We start from the raw sequence: 25452 nt of genomic DNA, 5'->3' as shown, positions 1-25452 counted from the left end.
TTTTTAGCATTGCAATTGATTTGGTGTGTTTGGTCTCCTAGAAAATCAGAATGGTAAGCCAACAACAAACCTTGGCTTTTGGCCTGACTTGTTGCCTAGTGCGCCATCTGATTCTGCTTCAGTAGAAGCACTAGACAGATTTTGAATGGAGACTTGTTTGTCTGTATTTTGCAGTGAGGAAGGCCAACTGTTTGTCATGCTTGTCAGGTGAGAGTACTGCCTTTACTAGAGAATACAAATCTACTGAAGCTGGTCTTTTAGTATCTTTTTCATCCTGTAGTCAAATAAAAAAAAAAGTTCAAAAGGCAACAGAAAAAACTTTCTGGGAGATCCTGGAGGCCTTGAAAAAGATTTTCTGGTCATTAACATTTCCTCTTCTTTGGTGAGAACAATCAGAAGATGGTAGTGACTTAAACTAGATGCTGTGGGAGGTAGGAGATTATACAGACCAAATCCAAGAGCTAGATTTGGTACTAAGAAGACTTTGGCTGCCTCAGATGCAGACCTTTCTTGGAGTATCACTGTGTTGATGATATGCCTTGCCCCCCTTGGCAGCTTTTGATAACACCAACCATGTACCCTCTTGGACACGGGTCCCTTTTGGGAGATGGTGGCGGGATATAAATAAAGTTATTATTATTGAACTGGATTTAAAGGCTGCACATTGGAAGCATAGTAATGTAGTGAATCTATTCCTACCTGCAGGGTTGGCTTCAGAAACTGATACTAAAAGATTATTACTCAGCTCTATAATGTATTAATTAATGTCACAAGAATTTATTTCCTACATTCTGTAATAACTGCATGAAGTCACTTGGTGATGTTATTACCAGATTTGCATATAAATGCCACCAATATGTTGATCATATGCAAGTTCTATTTCTCCTTGCTATTTGAGGTAAGCGAGATTGTACAGATGCTGAATCAGTGTTAGAGTCAGTAATAGGCTGGATACACTGAAAGAGCAAGTTCGCTGCTTGGGGTTCTTCTCGATATAGCACAATAACTTAAAGCTCAGGTGCTTTCTGTGTTTTGGAGTGCCTTTTATCAGTTTTTGCTGATTCACCAGTTAAAACTGTTCCTAGACAGGGAGTTCATGTTCTAACTGATAATCAAGGCAAAAGTATATTAAGATTATTGTGGGAGAATTGTTGCCTCCAGAAGCCAATTCAAAGACCCAACTACCCTCAAAGCCCATGGCTTGGGACTCAAATATATGCAAAATGCCTCCTGCATATCCCCCATTATTTAGGAACACTGAGAGATTCTTCTTCCAATATCCCATGTGCCCTCAAGGGAAAAACCTTGCTTGATTATGGCACCTCAATCACGGAATGTTCTTTTCATTTTGCTTTGATGACAATAATGTATATCATTATTTTTGTCCACTGTCTTGTTGCAAAACTGGAAGGATGAAGGACAATTCAAAAAGCATTTAAGTAACTAAATTATGGTCTGATTTAGTGTCACTCACTAAGCCAAATAGCTTGTGAGGCAGACTACCAAGTTTTGTGACTGAGGCTACTAGACATATAACGAAGATAGGATGGATATTTGTAATGCACTCAATAAAGCAGACTACCTTGCAAATGCATTGCCTTTAGTTTACATTTACAAACTTCAGTCCTCCAGGTGTTTTGGACTTCAATTCCCAGAAATCCCAACCAGCTTACTGACTGTTAGAAACTATGGGAGTTGAAGTCCAAAACACGGGGAGGACCGAAGTTCGCTCATGCCTGGTTTACAGAGTGAAAGCATGCAGACAGTTACAGTTAGGAGAACTTAAGAGCCAGAATTTTCACCTTGAAGGCCACCGTATTTAAGGGGTGTCCAGTTTGGTATGTTGTAACATCCTCCACCATCCTCTTGTTCCTCAGAATCACAGCGATATAGTACCTGGTTCAGGTCTGCCAAGGTTAATTTTGATGCAATGCTGAGGAAGAATCAGAAATTGACTACATTAGAAAATATTCTTTGTTATTTTTAAAATATATATATGATGAAGGCACTGCATAGGCTTAACATTAACTAAAGAATGGTGTAACAATACAGATTCAAGATGCAGAGATACTGCACACTCCTTTTTATTTACTTCATATCAAGTAGTGATCAACCTAGCCTACCATTCTGGCCTGGTTATTAATATGAATCTATGCTCACTACTCTAATTTACCATCTTATATATGGCCAAAGATAACATTACTGCTATCAGCAAGAACTGCATGAACATATTTCTGCAGCAGACTTTTGCCCTCTCTCCTCTCTGCTGCATGTCCTTGCACTCTAAGAAAATCTGCTCTGGAGAATCCCACAGCTTCCTAGTATCTTTTGCAGGTATATTGGGGAAGTAGAGTGTTCCTCAGCCCTCAGCCTCAACCCTTCCTTAACATTATAGTTAAATAGTGTACTTACTTTAAGAAAGTTGTTTTGAGTATAGCCTCTGAACCATCATCGGGAAGGCTTCCAGATTTAAAGTGAGGACTGAACTGGATCAGGTGATTCCGGAGTACGCCTACAGCATCTTGGGCCTTTGGGTCAAGGCTAACTCTACAAATATTAGCACCAATTAACATGTTAATGTGGACACTCTGACAAAATCTTTAGGAACAAGGACATCTTTAGAGCCCTCCAATGCTGTTAGATGACAATACCCATCAGTGCTGACTGTTTATTGTCTATGTTTTGTTTTGCACTTGTTGTATTTTGTATGTCACGCCTTGAATGTTTTGCGAGCCGCCCCGAGTCCCTCTGGGAGATGGTGGCAGGATATAAATAAAGTTTTATTATTATTATTATTATTATTATTATTATTATTATTATTATTATTATTATAATTATTATATTATGACACAGCAAACAAGGTAGATATGCTGGATTTCATTTCACAAAATCACAAGTCGAACACTTCCCAAGTGTCTAGGACTGTGTGATGTATTTTCAGATGATGCATGCAGATCCCAGTAGGGTGGCCTTTTGCAGATGGCAGATCGTAATTTTGTCAATGCCTATTGTTTCCAAATGCCAGCTGAGATCTTTCGGCACAGCACCCAATGTGCCGATCACCACCGGGACCACCTGCACTGGTTTCTGCCAGAGTCTTTGAAGTTCAATCTTGAGGTCCTGATAGCGGCTGAGCTTTTCCTGTTGTTTTTTGTCAATGCGACTGTCACCTGGGATGGCGACATCAATGATCCAAACCTTTTTCTTTTCCACAACTGTGATGTCTGGTGTGTTGTGTTCCAGAACTTTGTGAGTCTGGATTCGGAAGTCCCACAGTATCTTTGTGTGCTCATTTTTGAATACTTTTGCAGGTTTGTGATCCCACCAGTTCTTTACTGCTGGGAGGTGGTACTTGAGGCAGTATTATTATTATTATTATCAGATCTGATAATTAGGTCTGATGGGAATTGAAATTCAGTAACATCTAAAAAGCTGGAGTTCTCCACTCCTTTAGAGTAATCTATTCTAAATTATTGTGCTAGGTATAGCAGCCACCAAATATTTTGTGTAATGAAAGCAATCACTTTTACCTGAATATAATTACACTTCCTGGAGTTAGCTGTTCAAATTCTATCTCTTGGACAAATTCATTAGGACCTTTTGTAGCAACTGAAGCTTGTCGTATGATTTTACTTTCGGTGAGCTGTCACAAAAATAAAAAAGGTGAAAATAGTAAGCCATTTTAATCTGGTGGTCTCATTTCGAAGAAAATGGAAAAATAGGAAGATATAGCTACCTGAATATGTTCTCGGAGCTCAACTGTATAGTCGGGCAATCCATTGATTGCATGCTCGTCTTTTTTATAAGGACCAGCGTTTCTCTCAACAGTCCTAGCCTCAAGTACCACTTCTTCAATCTTCCCTGTGCAAGGGGTGCAAGGGAAAAGACAACTTGTGGATGGCAACAAGTAATACATTTATTATTATGATTAATAAACCCATTTACAAGTGAATAAGCGAGCTATGCAATAGGCTAGGGTTGATTAATTTGATCACCCATTAGCCACCACAACCATCTAAGGAACACATTTCACAAGTATGAAGAGATCATATACCCAATGAAAGAGGTGTGTTTATTTTTAGAACTCCAAGCCAAACACAAAGATAAAAGGGTGAAAGATCAGCATGTATTATTATTATTATTATTATTATTATTATTATTATTATTATTATTATTTACATTTCTATTCTGCTTTTCTCCCTCCTGGGAGGACTCAAAGTGGTTTACAACATGGTGAGTGGCAAATAGCATATAATTGTGAATTAAAACCTTTAAAACTATAAAACATCAGTCATAGACATAAGACATAAACATTAAACCATCAAACATTAAACAACTGCATCAATCCTGGGGTTATTATTTCACTGCCATGTACCCTTCCTTATATTCCATGCCCAACTGCAAACTGGAAACAATTATAGCACCTTTCCTTTTGAGGAAGAATATTACCTGGAATACACATCTGGGGAACCTCTTGACTATAGAAGGACGTCTTGGGATTTCTGAAAGCTGTTCGGGAAACAGCTACAACAGACTGATGTGTGTTAGGACAATGCCTCGTCACAGCCACAATATCTTCATCAACTTGATCTACAAATACCTAAGAATGATTTTTTTTTGCAAAGAAGATTTTTTCAATATATTTATTATGCCGGTTATACATTATAATATTGGTATCAAAACTCTTGCCCAGAACACACTAAGGTAGGTTCAGGGTTTTAGTGGTCCTGGACTATCTGTGCATTCCAGCAAATGGTAAAACTGGACTATAATTTACATATAAGTTGAATGAATTTCTTCTGACCAAGTGCCAAAAGAGATGGTGTCATCCTGATCAAGAAGACGACACTAGCAAACTCTATGCCCCAATTGGTGCTTTTATCTGAACTATATCTACTTCCTCAGATATCTTCAGTCTCCTGCTTTCCACCCATTCTCCCCACAGTGACATGACAACTGAGCCAACTGGTCACTCTCTAGAGTTAACTCCTCCATTCCTTGCCTGGTTAAAAGCTCTTGCTCCTAATTCTTGATGCAGTCTGTTGATAGCCAGCCTTCCTGCTATAATTCCAGTTTTGAAGTTAACTTCACCAGGTGTCAAAGGTGTTGCTGCTGGATTCCATTTTGGGTAAAAACGTTCTTCATCAACCACAGAAATCTGCATATAAATTAAAAAGTAACAACTGTATTATTGCTTTTATTTCTAAAGATTATATCATAAGCGAATTCTTAGCCTGACATATATTTGTACCAATTTTGCAACAGTTACTGTCAAGTGCTTTCAATTTTCCTTTGAATGACTGAGACCCCTATTCATAGGGTTTTCTACATGAGATTTATTCAGAGAAGGTTTGTCATTGTCTTTCTCTAAGGGTAAATAAGTATAACATGATGGTCACCCAGAGGATTTTCATGGCAGAGCAGCAACTAAAATATGCTCTTCCAGAATCCATCACTTAAACCACTACACCACCATGGCTCTTCTGCTGCAATAGTAGTACCTCCTTAAACTTATATTTACTTAACTCTTACTAATTTACACAATTTTTAAATTTGAATAAGTAGAGATATGAATGCAGTTAAAACAACCATCAAAGTGTAGAACAGGGTGGGCTGTTGGGGGAAGAGGCTCATTTCCCTCCCAGAAAACTTCCCCACAGGGCCAGACCTCTCCACCATGCCCAAATATCTCTGTTTTCCCCTGCAGTCCATCTCAAAATGATGGTGGGAAATGATTCTGCATGTTTTCCTGCCACCATTTTGAGACCTCTTCAGAGAACAATGGATTTATTGGGCGGGTTTGGGGGCCGTTGTGAGAGTGGGGTAGAGAGTTTTATTCATAGTAGTATGGCAGGAATTTCCTGAAAATTATACAGACATTTCAAATAAATTTGGGGGGAGGGTGAGAAGATTTTCAGGGGCATTAGGAGCTGTAAAATGAGAGGCTGAACTTTTCCCATCCCTGGTTAAAAATGTGGAAACGTAGAAGGTTTAAAATATTTAATACATTCAAATCTTGTAAAAGTCTGTAAGAGAAATAAAAACGTCATTGCCTGACACATCAAAATCAATATACTTGATGTCAGGCATAACATCCTGAAGAGAGAACTCCATAACTCCAATGTTACAGTTGTTAAAAAAACCCCATTTTCTCTTTTTATAGAAATGTAATGATCTACATTTCTGAAGGAGGATGTGGAGAATGGGCACTGATCTAGCAGTCTTATTGTGCTGATAAGCTAATAGTGAAGTAAGTTCTTTTTTCAAGTGGTTATCCACTTTGGGTACCATATGGGAGAAATGCAGCATATAAAATACATACATAAATAACTAATTTAGGGCTTTAATGATAAGCACCTCAATTTTGAATTGGGTGCAGAACTAAAGCAGCAGGCAGATAGAAATAGAATTAGTGCTTCCAGTTAAAATTCTGACCATTACACTCTGCACTAAGAGAAGCTTCTATTTGCCATATTTATATCCCGCCCTTCTCACCCCAAAGGGGACTCAGAGCGGCACATATAAAGTCACAATTTGATGCCATACAACACAACAATATCCTGGCAAATAAAACATATACATTAAAGAACCGTTTAGGGCAGTGGTTATCAACTTGGGGCCCCCAGGTGTTTTTGGCCTATAACTCCCAGAAAAACAAGTCATTTTACCAGCTGTTAGGATTTCTGGGAATTGAAGGCCAAAAACATCTGAGGACCCCAGGTTGAGAACTACTAGGGCTTTATAGGCTAAAGACAGAACTTTGAATTATGCTCGGTAGCAGACTGGCAGCCAATGGAGCTGACGTAGCAGAGGAGTTCTGGCTGCCGCCCGTTGGACTACTTGAAGCTTCCGAACAGTCTTCCTGATGACGTGGAGGGGATTCTTGGGTCTGTGAGGGCGACCACCTGCGCTCTGGATCCTTGCCCCTCCTGGTTGGTCAAGCTGGCCAAAGATGGGTTGTTGGATTGGTTTGTGACCATAATAAATGCCTCTTTGGTTCAGGGGTCAGTTCCATCCTGCTTTAAGCAGGCGGTAGTAAAACCACTATTAAAAAAGCCCTCGCTTGATCCATCTATTTGTAACAACTACAGACCAATTTCCAACCTCCCATTTTTGGGCAAGGTGCTGGAGCGGGTGGTTGCCAAGCAGCTCCAGGAGTTTCTCGATGACACTGATTTTCTGGACTGCTCGCAGTCTGGCTTCAGGCCTGGGCACAGTACCGAGACGGCTTTGGTCGCCTTGGTGGATGACCTCCGCAGAGAGCTGGACAGGGGGAGTGTGACCCTGCTGGTTCTCTTGGACATCTCAGCGGCTTTCGATACCATCGACCATGGTATCCTTCTGGGGAGGCTCTCTGGGATGGGGCTTGGTGGCACTGTGCTGCAGTGGCTCCGGTCCTTCCTGGGGGGTCGTTCCCAGATGGTGAAGTTGGGGGACTCCTGCTCGGACCCCTGGCCATTGACCTGTGGGGTCCCGCAGGGGTCTATTCTATCCCCCATGCTATTCAACATCTACATGAAACCGCTGGGAGAGGTCATCCGGAGTTTTGGAGGGCGTTGCCATCTCTACGCAGATGACACGCAAATCCACTACTCCTTTCCATCTGAATCCAAGGAAGCCCCTCGGATGCTGAACCAGTGCCTGGCCGCTGTGGCGGACTGGATGAGGAGGAACAAGCTGAGGATCAATCCTGACAAGACAGAGGCCCTCCTGGTCAGTCGCGCGTCGGATCGGGGTATTGGGTGGCAACCTGTGCTGGACGGGGTTGCACTCCCCCTGAAATCACAGGTCCGCAGTTTGGGGGTCCTTCTGGACTCAGCGCTGACGCTTGAGGCTCAGGTGTCGGCGGTGGCCGGGAGGGCCTTCGCACAACTCAAACTTGTGCGCCAACTGCGACCATACCTCGTGAAGTCTGACTTGACCACGGTGGTGCATGCCTTAGTTACCTCTAGACTGGACTACTGTAATGCGCTCTACGTGGGGCTTCCCTTGAAGACGGCCCGGAAACTACAACTGGTTCAGCGCTCGGCGGCCAGATTAATTACAGGGGCGAGCTACAGGGAGAGATCTACTCCCCTGTTCAAGGAGCTCCACTGGCTGCCGTTCACCTTCCGGTCCCAATTCAAGGTGAATACCATCATTTATAAGGCCCTAAACGGTTTGGGACCCACCTACCTTCGTGACCGTATCTCCTATTATAAACCTGTTCGATCCCTCCGCTCATCCGGGGAGGCCCTTCTTTCGCCACTGCCTTTATCCCAGGCCCGTCTAGTGGGAACGAGAGAGAGGGCCTTTTCTGCTGTGGCCCCCCGACTGTGGAATTCATTGCCCTCTGAGATCAGGCAAGCCCCCACCTTATTGGCTTTTAAGAAAGATCTAAAAACATGGCTTTTTCGATGTGCCTTCGGGGAGTAAATGTTATATACCTTTGATTACTCCCCTTGGATTTTATTCTTTGGACTGTCTGGACTGTTCCATCTTATACCCCTGTTCTCTTTATTTATATGCCTCTCTCTCCCGAGTTTTTAATTAAATGTTCATGTGGCCCGCCCTGTCTGCTCTGATCTGTGTTGTAATGTATATGATTATTTTTGTACTATTATATTGTGTTATGATATATTGTTTTATTTTGTTATATTGTATGGTGTCTGGGCATGGCCCCATGTAAGCCGCCCCGAGTCCCCATTGGGGAGATGGTGGCGGGTTATAAATAAAGTTTTATTATTATTATTATTAAAGGCAACCCCATGTAGAGCACATTGCAGTAATCTATTTGGGATGTAACAAGAGCATGGCCAAGTCTGACTTCCCAAGGTACGGGTGCAACTGGAGCACAAGTTTTAATTGTGCGAAAACTTCCCTGGCCACTGCTGAAACCTCAGCGATGAATCCAGGAGAACTCCCAAACTGCGAACCTGTGATTTCAAGGGAAGACGTGTAACCCTGCCCAGCACAGACTGTAACCCTATACCCAGTTTGGCCTTACAACTGGCCAGGAGTACATGTCTTGTCTGGATTCAATTTCAATTTGTTCTCCCTCATCCAGATCATCACAGCTGCCAGGCACTGGTTTAGGACCTGGACAGCCTCCTTAGCAGCAGGTGGAAAGGAGTGATACAGCTGGATGTTATCTGCATATAGATGACATCGAACTCCAAAACTCCGGATGATCTCTCCTAGCGGCTTCATGTAGATGTTAAACAACATGGAGGAAAATACTGAGCCCTACAGGACCCCAAAGAACAAAGGCTGCACGGCTGAACAGGTGTCCCCCAACAACACCACTGAGAACAACCCTCTAGAAAAGACCAAAAACAGTGTAAAACAGTGCCCCCAAGCTCCATTCCTGCGAGGTGTCTCACAAGGATACTGTGGTCTACATAGAGAATGGATACTCATGGCTAGACTATCTCCCATATTGTGTGTAAGGAAAAATATACTGTGAAAACACATACCTGATGTGGTACCAGCTCATCATATCCTTGAGTGCTTCCTGTAGCACAGCAGGCCATTGAGACAATGGTTGAGGTGGGAAGGGCATCATAAGCTGATCGATGCTGACAATAAGAAGTTGAAGACAAATTCAGACAAATCCACTGGCCTCTTGCACACACCTATATACACCCATATGAGTTTGTATCCAGAGATGACCTAAATAATCTCCTGTCTGAATTTTTCCTGAGCATCTCTCACTTTTAGCAGAGGTGTTTTTGCACTGAAGGGAATGTACTGAGTGGAAGGGGGATTATATAACCTTAGAGGCTACCCTCTAAAAACAGACATGATACAGTTAGGATCATATCACTCAAGGGAGTTACTGCAGCCTACCTAATCCAACACCTTGCTTAATGGAGGAAGCATAAAGCCGAACAGCATCAACAGTAGCAACAGCAATCATAGGCTATCCAGCCTGTCCTTGGAAATACTTTGAAAGGAAGGTATTTTATAGAGTGTATACAGTATAGTGTACACTGTGCAGGTGGTAATTATTTTTTGTCAAATATAAAAAAGCCCTTCCCATACATAAAAACTAGGAATTGGCTTTAACACATCAAACCTTATTTCTAAATCAACATGCACATGACAGCACCACAAAGTTCACTATTAGCTAGTGTAAAATTATTGATTTTATATTTAACATTTTCATCACAAGTGATAATATTATGAAAACAGTTTTAGTTTTAATTGAATAGAACAGAAAATCTTGTTTGGAGATGGATCGTTACACTTTCAAGCAGCATTATGTAGCTAGCTAACATGTGTAATAAAATTAGTACTGTTTACTACACAGAGAGTGCCTCTTCAGTTTTGCAGATACTTGAACAATTAATGAGTGAGACTGCTTACCTGAATTGGACATTCATTATCATGCGTTATGTCCATAAACAGGGCATGAGCAATAGCAGGCGTTAAGGGTCTCAAATGTGGTTGAACAAAAGACCCAACTGGGTCTCCTCCAAAGCGATAAACTAATCTTCCCTCTTCATGACTGTTGTATGCACTCATTGCCTCTACAGAAACAGAGAGGGGAAATCAGAAGAGCTTTTAGATCAGAGATTGGAATCATGCAGCCTGTTAGATATTACTGGACTGCAACTCTCCACACCCTCGGCAGGTGGTGGTAGTCCAGCAACATATGAAGGGCTGCGTGATTCCCACTCCTGTTTTATATGAAGAACAGTTGATCTTTGGTGTTCAATAAAATCTAGGGCATCTTTCTACAATCAATGTTCACTCCAGCCATTGATCTTGGGTGATTCTAAGGACCAAGAAAAAAAATCTTCCAGAAAGGCTTTGTTTTACTCAATTTGATATTAAGGGGAAATCTTTTTCCCTGCTTGATGGAAAATCCAACACAGAAGCCAATATTTCATGTATCTATTCCTTTACCTCATCAGCTTGTTCTACCACTGAAAAATAAAGGGATTATGTGAATTTGGAAATGCCATCTGTCTTTCTGTGACTTTGGTCATTACTTTTCTCACTTGGAAAGAGCAGTGGAAAATAACTGAGATAAGCATGTGCCTGGGGGTTTGATTATCTGCATACCATGTTGAGTAAAACAGCATCTGAAGAGGTCTAAATTATCGTATTTCATATTTATGCCAAGTTCTTAATACCTTCAAACTCACATAGCCTATCCCTCAATCATGGTTAAAAGACTGGTGATGTATTACAGAAGGACCTGCTCTCCTCCCTTCCATCACTTATTCTATGGAGCATGAATTTCTAACATTCATAACAATGCAAGGGGTTAGTGTGACACCAATCTTTATCTACACTGACCACATATTTATGTTATCTTTGCAAGCCCCCATTCGCAAAGGCTACTCAAGAGAGAACATGGTTAACAGTAACCATAGTTAAGTCAGTGCCAATGCAATCATTAACCATGATGCAGGCTACACATACTATCCGTACCCATTACTACCCCACCCTTCTTGTAATACTCATCCCAATACTTGTGACTGTTGTGAAAATAGTCCTATTATCTATACACATAATAAAAGTGAAAAATCCATATGTGTGTATGTGGTAGAGGTGTCCATTTACGCAGACAGCCTCCGGCCTCCACAAACTGCTTTAACCCACACTGCTGAGGAGCCACCAAAACCCTCCCTCCAAGTACACTGCAGGTTACAGCGAGCCACATCCCAGTGTTTCTTTCTCCATTGGTGTGGAATTTCCATGACCCTGCCCACTGCCTCTCCCTTAACCCTTTCCTAATCTTTTCCATGGCACACAGCAACTGAACATACTAGAGAGAGAGGTTTGGGGAGAATTCACCATGATTTATAGGAGTTGTAGGGACAGGGATGTATAGTTCACCTCTAATCTAAGAGCACTCTAAACCCCACCAACGATGGGCCCCACCAACTAATTAGGCACACAGGTCCAACATAGTCAACTTTGCATACTTTGCATTTGGGGGTGATTGACCTTGACATCCAGTTCAGCCATATTCAGGGAACATTGGGACCCATCTGATGACAGATCTGGAACAAGCTTGGCACAGAAATTCAACATAGCCAACTGGGAATCCTGGTAGCCTTTGTGGGTGATTGACCTTTAACTCTGTGAGTTATAGTTCACCTGCAATCTAAGAGCACTCTGAATCCCACCAATGATGAATCTGGGCCAAACTTGGCACACAGACCCAACACTGTCAACTTTGCATTCTGGTGGACTTTGGGGATGAGCGACCTTGAAATGCAGGGATTATAGTTTGCCCTTATTCAGAAAGAACTGAACCCAGCTGATGTCGGATCTGGACCAAATTTGGCACACAGACCCAAAATGGCCAACTGTGAATACAGGCAGAGTTTGGAGGTGATTCTCCTTGGATCTGGGAGTTGTAGTTCACCCTTATCCAGAGAGCACTGAACCCAGCCGACGTCGGATCTGAACCAAACTTGGCACACAGACCCAACATGGCCAACTGTGAATACTGGCGAGGTTTGGGGGTGATTGCTTTGGGAATCTAGGAGTTATAGTTCACCCTTATCCAGAAAACACTGAACCCCACCAATGATGGATCGGGACTAAAGTTGGCACACAGACCCAACATGGCCAGCTATGCATACAAGCCTGGTTTGGGGAGGATTGACCCACGATTCTGGGAATTGTAGTTCACCCATATCATTAGGTATTTTCTAATGGGAGCGTTCATAAAAACGAAATCAAAGACTGGCTTTTTTCTAATAAATTGTGTTACAAATTAAATAATTGATATTATCTAATACCCCAAAAGAAAACAGTGCCTTTTTCAAATAACCCGGGCACCGCCGGGTACCCAAGCTAGTTATAAAACAAGATGGAAAATATATTATGCATATTAATGTTCACTGTACCCAGCATATCATGCATACACCCAGGAAAAGTAAATAAATTCAAAGCAAGCCTACCTCTTATTAAAGAGCTAATGCCCAGTTTATTCACAAAGATATTGTCCAGCTCCTCATTCCCTGTGAACAGCTCAGCTACTACATACAAGTTGGGCCGCAGTTTTCTAGCCGCATCCATCATGAACTGCGAAAGCACAGCCAGAGGGGAAAAAGGCAGAAGAGGAGAAAAGAAAGGATGCAAGGCTAGGCATGGGTTTGGACAACAGGGAAAATGCCACGCAGCAAAACAAAAAACCAAGAAGCCAAATAGTTAAGAATGAAGAACATTCAGTTATGAATATGCATGAAATTTAGCAGAAAGCCAAGGAATTGAGTATTAAGATGCAAGAAGTAATTGAAAAAAAAAGAGAAGCGCCAACAGAACAGGGGGGAAAGAAGTGGGGAGAATTGGCAAAGGACACAAGAGTGAATACAAATAAAACCACAAAGTTAGTTTCCCAAAAGGATGCTTTGAATCATGTAACACAGCAAACCTGCAACAAACCTTCAAGCATGGGGGTCGGGGGATTTTCTGGTACCTCTAATCAGACTGGTAATTCCAAGGCGGTTCACAAAGACATTGTCAATTAACTCACTGCCCGTGAAGAGTTCAGCTATCACATAAAGGTTAGGCCTGACTGCCCTGGCAGCTGCCAGCATCTCCTATAGACCATAACACATTTCATTTCATTTCATTTTTTAAAAATCAACTTCCTTACAACATGCATATCTCCAGGTATACGGCAAAGAAGCTCTCCCAAACACTGCAGATGTGATATGCATGGGTGAAAATCCTCACTTAGGTAATTAAAGCAAATTAATTTATCACTTCAGGGGTGGGTGTAGTCCCACCTACAAGCTGCCTGCAGCCCTGAGGATAACAAGTACAACATCAGAAGCCCCCAAAAGCTCCCAAACTAATTTTCTTAATAACATTGGACTGATTTGTAGATGGTTTTTAGCCCCAAGCTGTCCAAATTCTGCCCAGACCATACCTGTTTGTTTCCCCTAAGCTCAAATTTCCTTTAAACCCCCCCCCCCCCTCACCCCAGTAGAAATCTAAAAAAACAAAATCATCCCGAGAGCTGTAATTTGGTGAGGAAATAAAACTCTTTGGCAAAGAAAGCCAAAGACATGAAAACGACAACTCCCATGATTCTGTAACATTGAGCCATAGCAGTTAAAGTGGTGTCAAACTGCATTACTTCTATAGTGCAGATACATCTTAACATCTAATTAATACATACATAACTGTGCCAGGCCTATACAAAGTCTGAAAATCTGCTTTTCCACTATTCACCAGGCAAACCACCACTTAAGAAGTATATTTAGAGGGCCTCCATCTAACAGGAGCTGCGGTGGCGGCACAAAAGTCAAAACAGCAAATTATGTGCTGAATATTTGAAGGTACCTATAGAATTAAGTGCTGCTTTCAAAGTTTTATAAATGTTCTATGGAGACAGTTTCTTTTTACCTCAGCTACATGAAGAGGCGTTGAATGGCAATTGTCCAGACGCACTCCATGAAAATACTTGGCAGTCATTTCAGTGTATTTTTTCATGTGAGCCCAAAGATATGGACAGTCTTCTGGTTTGTTCCCATAACGTAGTTTGACACTGTCACCCCAGCAGATAAGCTCTCTCCTCAGATAAACATTTGACCCTGTGCAAAAGGAAATAGCACTACATTTAGGTGCTATGTTAAGGCTGTGATGTGAAACACTTGTTCCCATGTAACAAAACAAAAGCAACTTCAATTCAGATGCAGATGACAAGAGATACAGAACTATGGTAAATACTGAAGTACAGTAGAGTCTCACTTATCCAACATAAACGGGCCGGCAGAACATTGGATAAGCAAATATGTTGGACAATAAGGAGAGATTAAGGAAAAGCCTATTACACATCAAATTAGGTTATGATTTTACAAATTAAGCACCAAAACATCATGTTGTACAACAAATTTGACAGAAAAAGTAGTTCAGTATGCAGTAATGCTAAGTAGTAATTACTGTATTTATGAATTTAGCACCAAAATATCACGATGTATTGAAAACATTGACTACAAAAATGCGTTGGATAATCCAGAATGTTGGATAAGCGAGTGTTGGATAAGTGAGACTCTACTGTATCAAAGAACAGAAAAGATTCAAATTAAATGGTACCATAAAGCTTAAAAACATAATAAAGAGGTTAAGTAAACAATTTAATGATTTTATACCTTTTAATCCACTTTGCCTAACAGTTTGATCTAAAGCAACTCCACCAGAAGTATAGAGGGAAGTGACTATTAGCTGCATTGAACAGCATAGATGCCATTCCTTGTTGAGTCATGTTTGAGAGTGGAAGCAAGAATGCATTTTTACCTTACACATTTATCTGTTTTGAAACCTAACATATCTAATCCACGTAACTTTTATTCAGAATTGATACTTATGAAATAATAGATCACACAATTCCTCTTTAATGTGTATGGGCATTGCCCTTGAAAAATTGGCATACATAAAATAATCTAATATATGGGCAGGTCCTATTTGAACATTATGCCTTGGCAAAAATGGCTAGTGGCCAAGGCAAGATTCTTGCTCATTCTCATATAAAGAAGTTGAAACTGATATTATCTAATTCATCTTGCCGATGTGTTGGAAAACTGTGGCCCCTTCCACACAGCTGTATAAAATCCACATTGAACTGGATTATACTACAGTCTGTACTCAGATAATCCAGTTCAAAGCAGATATTATGGATTAGATGTCTTGATATTCTGGGTTATACGGCCCTGTGTGTTGCAGAATATATCAGTTTGTGAAGGGTATCAGAAAAAAGTTCTAAAGCATCCCAAATTGCTTAGCTTTTTCCATCTGCAGTCACCTCCTTTAAAAAGGAGAACTCATAACCCGTGAATTTCATAAGAAGTTCCACTCAGGGGCCTTCCACACAGCCATATAACCCAGAATATCAAGGCAGAAAATCCCATAATATCTGCTTTGAACTGGGTTATCTGAGTTCACACTGCCATATATTCCAGTTCAAAGCAGATAATGTGGGATTTTATTCAGTTGTGTGAAAGGGACCAAAGTCTTATTTTGCCTCTTGACAGCAGTGAAACTCATATGGTTTCCTGCTTTCCCAAAACGTATCCATTATTGCAGTTACCCTTGTTACCAATATGCTCCACCTCAGATTCTGCAGAGGTTCGTTTGTTTCACATTCACTTGAAATGGCTTGGAGATGCAGGCAAATTCCTTTAATTTAGTCCTGGACAATCTGATGTTTTAAATGAATCAAAACTAGATGCAAATACAATACTACAGAAGAATAAGGGCTCAGGGCATAAGAGTGTGCTTTCTCCCCCAGCACTTGTCTCTTGCACCCAAATTTAGTTCTTTATTCATGGCCACTGCTATGTATGACCAAAGTTGGGACTGTTAAAATGAATGTAAGAATAAACCTATAAATATTTTAGAACTCTGATGAAATCCAGAACTGGAAAGGTTTCTTTTTACCCTTGACCATGCACCTGCCCCTTAAGTTTAGGCACTATCTATATATATGAAGAGTAAACTTTATAATGCCATCCCTATTCTTCAAACTTTTTTATGAACTTTCAAAAAGAAAAGAATGAAAAGATATGCTCAGTAATCTAAGGTCTCATCTACACTGCCTAATAAAATCCAGATTATCTGCTTTGAACTGGATTATAGGACAGTTGTAGACTCATATAATCCAGTTCAAAACAGATAATCTGGATTTTATATGACAGTGTAGAGGGCTGAACTAGAAATAAGCAAGGTTTATTTTACAAGAAAAGATGTCTGTTGAACATTATTGGAAACATCTTAACAAAGCAATTCTATAATGGAACCAATTACTGGATAGATCATGGAACAAGAGAGGTTTTTTTTAAAAAAAATGGAAGTCATGTCAGCCATTTTTGGAGGGGGACAATGATGGACAGATACTAGTTTTAGATTTATTCTGTGTGCAGGGAACTAGACTAGATGACATACAAAGACTTCAGCTCCCAGAAATCCCAGCCATTTTAGTAGCAGTTAGGAATTATGGGCACGGAAGTCCAAAACACTTGGAGGACCAAAGGTTGGGAAACACTAGAACAATTTGTCTTATCCACTTTATTATAAACCTACTTGGAACCTCTGTCTCAATTATACAATCATGCAACATTGTCTCCAAGTTCTGCAATGCCAGAATATAATGTGATAGACCAGGCATAGGCAAACTTCAGCCCTCCAGGTGTTTTGGACTTCAATTCCTACTGGCTGTTAGGAATTGTTGGAGTTGAAATCCAAAACACCTGGAGGGCTGAAGTTTACCCATGCCTGTGATAGGCAATTAATCAATCTCTGACAGAGGAAGTCTTTGGTTCAGAACCCAAGTGTAGGCAGCTCACAGTAAATTTGCGTTTTCTTTTAAAAAGGTGTCTACCAAACTCTGTAGGTATTGCAATAAAGAGCTATTATGTAATCATTACTGGCAATGACCATAAAATTTTTGTTCAGCTACATTAGTGAAAGGCATTTAGAAGAGAAAGAATTCAGAATCACAAACCTGGCTCAGCAAAATTTCTCAGAGGATCATCCCCCATCACCCAGCCATTATGGGCCATAAAGTAACTTGCTTTGTCAGGCTGATGCATCATAACTTCCTCCTCCTCCAGGCTTAGTTCTTTAAAGGGGTATGTAAAATAGCTACAATATGGAGAAAGAACTCTTTTGAGCATCAGATAAGCTTGCTTTTCAAATAACAATTGAAATATATGCCTCCACAAAGAAAAGCTTTTAAAAATTGCATAAATACAGCAGGCTCTTGCTATCTACTAGTTTTGGGTCCAGGATATGAAAATCTGTGGATACTGAAGTCATATAGGTAAAGGTTTCCCCTGACGTTAAGTCCAGTCGTGACCAACTCAGGGGGTTGGTGCTAATCTCCATTTCTAAGACGAAGAGTCGGCGTTGTCCGTAGACACCTCCAAGGTCATGTGGCCGCCATGACTGCATGGAGCGCTGTTACCGTCCCACCAGAGCGGTACCTATTGATCTACTCACATTTGCATGTTTTCGAACTGCTAGGTTGGCAGGAGCTGGGGCTAACAGCAGGCGCTCCTTCCGCTCCTGGGATTTGAAACTGGGACCCTTTGGTCATATAAAAGTCATATAGAGGCATAGAAAAATTGTATTCCTTATATAAAAGATCAAAGCCAAGTTGGCTTTTTGGATTTTTAAAAATATAGTTGAGCCTTCACATGTACCAGCGTTGATCATTCAAAGAGTTGGATACAACCTTTTTGTTAGGAACCTCTAAGTCCTTGTGTAATTCCATGTTCAACATGAGGTGGAAGTTGATCACAGAGTCATGCTAGAAGACCTGATGATTCCCAGACAGAGCACATCTAGGAATTCCTAAATCTCCCAGTGGGATTATATAGTATGCTTCTGTAAAGGGAGTCAGCCCACCAATTACACTATGTAACAAAGTTTGAAAAATTTTCTGTTCCTGGTTTGAAAGTGTTATTTCCTGTTTAATTGTGTGGTACTTACTTTGAAAGTAGTTGTTATACTCCAGAAACTTTGTTTTTGTGGCGGCCACAAACTATGTTGAGTTGGTTGAGACTCTTATGAGATATTTATTGAAAAACTATAGCAAAATGTGCTGCAGCATGTTCCACAAAAGACAAAGTTTTTGCTGTTTAATAATTTCCCCCCATGTTTTTATGATAGACCAAATTAGGAAATGACATTTATAACCCAGGAACAAAAATTGTGTTACATAGTGTTATCTATAATCAGGTAGGCAGATGTTTGTTCAAAAATGTTATACTTAAAATGGATATAGAATACCTTGTAACTAAAGGATATTTTCTAGTTACTGCACCAAGTTTAGGTCCATGGCCAGCCAATCGTTCATAGCTCACTGTTCCCATGATGCAGTTGACAGCCTAGAATCCAATAAAACAGCTGTTTAAGTTTTTACCAGTTCAATGAATATTAGAAATAATATAATATTGATAATTAAAAGCAAGAACTTCAAATGCCCCATCACTGTAACAACCTGCTCTTGATGGTAATTTGTTTGCCGGTACATTTCGCCATTTAGCTCTTCCATTCTCTTTCGAAACCAGTTACAGCACTCTTCTATTGCTGTGGGCCCATTGCTAAAATCACAATCCACGAAATATGAAATCATTACAACCAAATTGACAATGGCATCTAAATCAAATGTCACAAGTTTACTGCATGGATAACCATAATGAAATTGATCTCACCTGATTCCGATGTGAATAACGAATGCAAATCTTGGTTACTCAACACATGTCTAGATACTGTACATATTTATTTATAACATTTCTGTATTATCTCTTAGCCTGCAAGGGCTCTCAAGGTGATGAACAAATAAAAATCCAAACAATACAAAAATAAAAATATTTTCAAAAATATCATTTAAAAAAACTCTTAAGAGTATGTGTGTGTCAACTCATGACTATCCTATGAATTTCATATGATTTTCTTAAGAAAGAAATATTCAGAGGTGGTTTTGCTAGTACCTTCCTCTACAGTTGTTGTTGGTTACCCGTCCAAGAGCTAATCAGGGCTGTCCCTGCTTAGCTTCCAAAATCAAATGGGATCTGGTGCCTATAAGTATTTAAGCCATTTACAAAAACAAGCAGAAAGAAAGTTTCTCAGCCATAAATCTATTGCAATTTGGGCTTTTTGGAAATCTTTAGTCTGCACCATATGTTGTTTTGGCATTAAATAAATCATATTAAGCCAGAATAATTGTATTTTTCAGGAATACTGAGAGACTTTTGAAATCTTTGATGTAACAGCTAAAAACTGAGATATGAAAACATCTATTCCACAAAAAATGGGTTAGTGTGAAGCTGTGTATGTTAGATCATAGATGACTACAGTGCAGCCTTATTGGTATGTTTATTGGATTTTTAATGTTGATCTCTGAATGATAGTTCAGATATTCTTCCTTGGAAAAACTTATCTTCTCATACTTCTTAGCATTGGTCAAACAACAACATACCTGTGTGGTATAAAGGTGTTCAATGCAACATTCATATCCACAGTACAGCCAAGTCTCTTAAATTCAGGATCCTGGATGACTGCAAGATGTTGTTTGGGATCTGTTTTGACCTTTGAGCCACCTATTATACATTTTGGAGATGGAAAGCATTATAATGCATTCATTTTCAATCCTTGTGAAAACCAAGAGGAAAACAGAGATAGTTATCCATCAACAGTCTCAACTAAACTTGTGCTTACAAGAAAGGACTACATTTTAAATACCCTTGTTTTTGCTGTTGTTGTATGACTACATTTCCAACTTATGGCAACCCTAAGATGCCCCTATCTTGGGGTTTTCCTAGCAAGATGTGTTCAGAGAGGTTTTGTCTCTGCCTTCTTAAGGGCCCAGAGACTGTGGCTCACCCAAGGCCACCCAGTAGGTTTTGTGGCTGAGTAGGGATTCAAGCTTTGCTCCTCAGAGTCCTAGTCCAACATTCAAACACTGCACCACAGTAGCCCTCTAATACATCACGTGTCTGTGGTTATTTTATGGCCCTTGGACAACAAATGCTAAAAGTTGTCCCCATCACCCATACATGTCAATATATGAAGATACTTTCTAACGTAATGCAAACTGTATGGCTTGATGGAAGTACATAGAACAGATGCCACAGCATTTCTCCAGCATTTTTATCATACAGAACCACCTGTGTGCCAGGGGTTGCAAATCAAGTCATTTCAGTCCAAAGACATGAACGCAAGATATCTTTGATCTCAAGTGTTTGATGTGACTTGGGGGTTGTATGCACAAACAATCTGCCCTCTTCCAGCTCTCATTGCTCTTTCTCACTGCTAGAAGTGGAAGGAAAAGAGCAATCCAAAAGATCTGAAGGGGAGGAAATGAAGTGTGCTCTCTCTTCCTGACAGCTTTTGTTTTGTGGGAACTCATTACCGATCATTTTTCTTTGCCATTAGAAGACTGAGGTACAGATTTGATAACAGTTATGTTATGATTGAGCCTCATGGCTCTGTTACTGACAGACGTGGGCGTAAGACTCCTCGAGAGTCAGATACTCTCGAGGAGCGAGAAAGAAAAAGACTGCGAGACATTTTTGCAGCACCATCTGACGAAGAGTCTTTTGAGGGGTTTACGGAGAGAATGGAGGAGGGGCTGGTTAGCTCGGAGGAGGATGAGATGGATTGGACTCGGGTAAGGGAGGAATTGGGTGCCACTGGTCATGATAGGATAGAAGATGAATGGGGACTTTCAGGACTAGACCCATGGCTTAGCTGGAGGGATGGGACGGGATCCACAGCTGGAGATGCTGTGGGGCGTAGTCAGAGGTGTTCCAGCTCTGATGAGGAAAGTGATGAGGAAACGCCCGGGTTAAGGAGGACAGCTGACAGTGATGAGGATTTGTAACTGGCATAAAATGGGGCTTGGGAGCAATTGCAAATTGCGTTGGGCAAGGTAATCTGGACAAACGCTTGGGATCTGTGTGGGACGCTTTCCTGAAGACTGGTGTGTTTTCCTGTGCTGAGACGTAAGTTGTTTTTGGAATTCAGGGTCAGACGGCGGGAGGAATTGTGTGGGCATTTGTTTGTGCAAACCTGTGCTTACTCTTATTAGCTTGACCTTCCGTCGTCTTCTTGACGGACGCCATCTCCTGCTTTGAAAACTCGGATTGAACTGACCACGGCTTGTCTTCCCCCTTCTGGACTTGGAAACTACAAACGTCTACTTCTGGCTTTGAACCACGGAAAGGAACTGGGTCTACTCTTCTGCTACAATCCTTGGCTGATCTGTTCGTGTTGGAAATCCTGTCTGCTGTGTGTGTGGGAGCGACGCAAGTTCCTCTAAGCACCGTGTTGGCAGCAGAGAGGAATCTGCTGCCAATTAGTTGCATTCTTTTGTTCCTCGGCTTTTGTTTTGTTTACCCTCAGGCTGAAGCAAGCAGTTTGTTTTTACCCGGATTAAACTTCGGTTTAATCCGGTTTATCTTTTGTACGTTTTTTCCTTGTCCCTTTTTTGCTCCTAAAGGCTAAAATTGCCTGGCCCTTGTGTTTTTACGGGCATTTTTGAGTTCTGTAATTAAATAAACTCTGTTATTTTGAACCTTGTGGCGTTCTGTCCTTGACAAGTTACTTATGACTGGAGTCAACATAAGTCAAAGTTGATTTGGCAGTTAACAACAATAACAATAAAAATCTTGGGAGGGAACCAAATACCTCAGAGGATGCGAGATGATATGGAGGGACATGCAATTTAATATCCTTGAATTCATTTTATATTTAAACCAAGATAATGGAAAAGATTGGTAGGTACAAACACTGCCATAAAATAATGAAGATGGAAGTATTGCAGTTCTATTTGTATTACATTACTTTGGAGTAATACTGCATTTTAAACCATTAAACAGCTGCCTTGGTTCTCATGTAAGGAGAAAGGCTGGATAGAAATTAAATATAAACAAACAAATGCAAGAAGAAATGGAAGAATAAATATTCCTACAATATCTGGGTACATTGGTTTAAAATAGGGATAATTCCTAGCCAACATCCAATTAATTGTGAAACTAGTTCCATGAACCAAAAGGGTGAAACAGTTTAAAACAGGAGTGTCAAACTCATTTTCATTGAGGGCCGCATCAGCCTTGTGGTTGCTTTCTAAAGGCTGCTGAATTCATGGATGGAGAATCTGTGGATACAGATAATCAACTATAATTTTTTTACAGAGTGGTTGGTGCTCTTTAGTTTTTACCCAATTTGGGTTCCCATATATTATTAAACAACAACTCTCATCATTTCTGATTATCTGCTATGCAGACTGGGGATAATGGGAATTGCAACTCAACAGCACTTGTGGTTCTGAGGTTGGAGAAAGGTTAAAAGACATTTTAAAGTCAGACATCATGTCCACAAAGCCTTGTATCTAAATTCAGATCCTACTCTGCTGCTGCAACAGAACAAACTGCAGCTTTCCAATGTTACTGTATCTCAGTTTCCATTAGCTCTAGTCATGATGTCTAATGGTGAGGAAGACAGGACTTGTAACCTATTTCCTTATGCATGAAGGAATGTAGTCTTTTTTTTTAAAGGTTACTGGAATGTCTGTGAAAACCATAATTTCTCACTGGAGATGCTACAAGTATCACAGCTTTTACCTTGTGTTAAGAGAGTCCTAAATTGCTGGACTGCCTTGTTTACGTCTACTTGGAAGAACTCCCACAATCTTAGGCTGGGAAAAATTTCCTCCCAAATGACTTTACGAAGAGACTGTAAAAATTAAAAAAGCAGATCAGCCAAGAAAACAAAATGTAGCTTTATATACATTGCTCATTTTAAATGTCTTTCTTCCAAATTGCTTTGAGAGAACATTCCTATATTGCACAACATTTTGTGAACTGTTTAGAATTACAGAAGAATGCAAGCACAGAATGAACTTGTGAATACATTCTTTCTTGGTTTTTTGAAAAAGAAAAACAGTTTTGAGCAGCATTGTGTTATGTGAAATGCACACACCACAGTTGTTATTTAGTTACATATGAACTCTGTAAAACTGCCTTTCTAGAAAAAAAGAATTCATGGTAAAGCAACTCGCAATACAAAGAAACAAAACAATATAACAAGTATACTATTGTATTCAGAACCCCCGGTTGCGAAGCGACAATGCCAGCTGTTCAGCTTTGAAATGGAGATGAGCACCAACCTCCAGAGTCTGACATGACTAGACTTAATGCCAAGGGGAAACCTTTACCTACTCTTGTATTACAAACGTAATTAGAACAATGACTGCCCTTAAAATGTACAACAGCACTAACTAGCATATAACAAGCACTATATTTAAAAGACATAATTTCTATTCAGAAAAAAATGTTTTCCAAAACTAAAAACATAAGACTGCAACATATTTGTGGGGCAAAGGAAGGCAAAAAGCTCTTGAGGATCAAATTTACATAATATGGGAATAATACTTTATAGACCTATCATTAGTCAAGATAATAATATTGTCTCAGGCAATAAATTTTGAATGTCATGAAAAGGCAGCACATTGTTATTATTGTACTTTCAGTGCCATGGATGGGGAGAGATGGTTATGAAATGTCCTGTCTCATGTCCCCTAATAATCTTGCTTTGAATGACATTTGCTTTGAGTTGGATGCATCAGGCAGCAAAACATTTCAACTAGCAAGACATTTTTATTCATTCAGCAGCAACACAAACAAACATTTCATTTTCTTACATTCAAGTGATTGTCTTTTTCAATCAATGCAGGCAGCCCTCTATCACTGTATTTGCCACCTGCTACTCTGCAAGTTAAATGCCAAAGAGCTCGGTCCAAAAGCCAGGATGGTTTCAAGTGAGGAGAATTGACAAGATTGTAAGCGCACTCAGGATGCTGAGTTATCCATTCACTGTTTGAAGCTTTGAGAAAAGAAACACAGAATTACCAATACAACTAGCTAGGAAATTTAAGTATTGTACAGCACAACATCTCATAACTGCTTGCCAATAGCCTCAGCATGGATGTTTTCTACGAGATATATAAGCACGTTATATTGTGTATGGGAACCAATGTGATTGGGGCACAACACATTTTGATGTGAAATTTATGCATGACTATGCATGTTTTTGTAATCATACTGAGCAATTGTTCACAACAAAAACCTAAGAACTAAACACTTCAACAAGTTCTCATTTTTTATTATTATTTTGAATGAAGCTATTGGCAACAGAGTTTCCAGAGGAACAGGTCACATTCATATAAATATCAAAAGATTTTCATGAGTCTCAAACTAATACTCATCACATATCCAATGGCTCTACCAAGGAAATCAATTCACTGTCCACCTGCATATTAGGGATATGTGTGTTTCACTCAGCCTGTTCTTTTTGGAAATATCACATATGACAAAAAAAAACAAAAACATGATTGACACTTTCATAGATCTCGGGTGGGTGAATGTGGGGTAGGCAGGAGAGTGAGCTTGCAAGTGGGTGGAAGGATGGCGAGCGGTTTGTGTGTATGTGAGTGAACATGGGGGGGGGGGGGGGGAGGCACTGCCGTGTGTGCCAAGATAGAGGACAAGCGTACCATAGGTTCGCCATAGGTCCTGGCATGCATGCCATAGGTTTGCTACTACTGACTGATCTAGAGTCATTCTGCAGAGAGGGGGGAAAGCCAACTCAGGTCCTATAGATTGTGGGTCATGATTAAATCCATCAATCTATTATGTGTATTTCTCTCCTACTGTCTTCTATCTTGCCAATCATTATTGCCTTTTCTAATGAGTCATGTCTTCTCATGATATGATATGATATTGCCCCAGGTGGTGCAATGGGGGCTACTGACTGACAGGTCGGTGGTTCGAATCGGAGGAGAGAGGGTGACCTCCCTCTGTCAGCTTTAGCTCCCCATGCAGGGACATGAGAGAAGTCTCCCACAACAATGGTAAAAGATCAAACATCTGGATGTCCCCTGGACAAACGTCCTTGCAGATGGCCAATTCTCTCCTACCAGAAGTGACTTGCAGTTTC

At 40.4% G+C, this 25452-nt stretch overlaps 1 protein-coding gene and 1 long non-coding RNA gene across 4 annotated transcripts in view; one reads left to right on the top strand and one right to left on the bottom strand.

Moving 5' to 3' along the window:
- The window catches only part of agl (amylo-alpha-1, 6-glucosidase, 4-alpha-glucanotransferase), a 71320-nt gene that overhangs the window by 26458 nt on the left and 19410 nt on the right, over positions 1-25452 (bottom strand). For 2 of the 3 annotated variants that reach the window (XM_008109236.3, XM_016993164.2), the window contains exons 6-21: positions 24158-24339; positions 23079-23190; positions 19934-20054; positions 18953-19055; positions 18742-18839; positions 17453-17592; positions 14359-14546; positions 12906-13029; positions 10348-10511; positions 9456-9557; positions 5003-5158; positions 4450-4600; positions 3737-3861; positions 3531-3643; positions 2413-2547; positions 1803-1933 (exon numbers count right to left, since the gene is read on the bottom strand). In XM_008109236.3, coding sequence (XP_008107443.2) covers positions 1803-1933; positions 2413-2547; positions 3531-3643; positions 3737-3861; positions 4450-4600; positions 5003-5158; positions 9456-9557; positions 10348-10511; positions 12906-13029; positions 14359-14546; positions 17453-17592; positions 18742-18839; positions 18953-19055; positions 19934-20054; positions 23079-23190; positions 24158-24339 — 2145 coding nt within the window. Of the gene's footprint in view, positions 1-1802; positions 1934-2412; positions 2548-3530; positions 3644-3736; positions 3862-4449; positions 4601-5002; positions 5159-9455; positions 9558-10347; positions 10512-12905; positions 13030-13423; positions 13548-14358; positions 14547-17452; positions 17593-18741; positions 18840-18952; positions 19056-19933; positions 20055-23078; positions 23191-24157; positions 24340-25452 lie in introns of all 3 variants that reach the window. The other variant, XM_016993165.2, reaches the window with a different exon arrangement.
- LOC134298311 (uncharacterized) lies at positions 20922-22030 on the top strand. The gene is made up of 2 exons (XR_010005323.1): positions 20922-21458; positions 21545-22030. It is a non-coding gene; the product is annotated as an uncharacterized LOC134298311 (long non-coding RNA).

The sequence above is a fragment of the Anolis carolinensis genome, chromosome 4 (assembly GCF_035594765.1).
Source record: "Anolis carolinensis isolate JA03-04 chromosome 4, rAnoCar3.1.pri, whole genome shotgun sequence".
Classification (NCBI taxonomy): domain Eukaryota; kingdom Metazoa; phylum Chordata; class Lepidosauria; order Squamata; family Dactyloidae; genus Anolis; species Anolis carolinensis.
The sequence above is the reverse complement of the archived record's forward strand: the minus strand, read 5'-3'. Positions and strand labels throughout refer to the sequence as shown.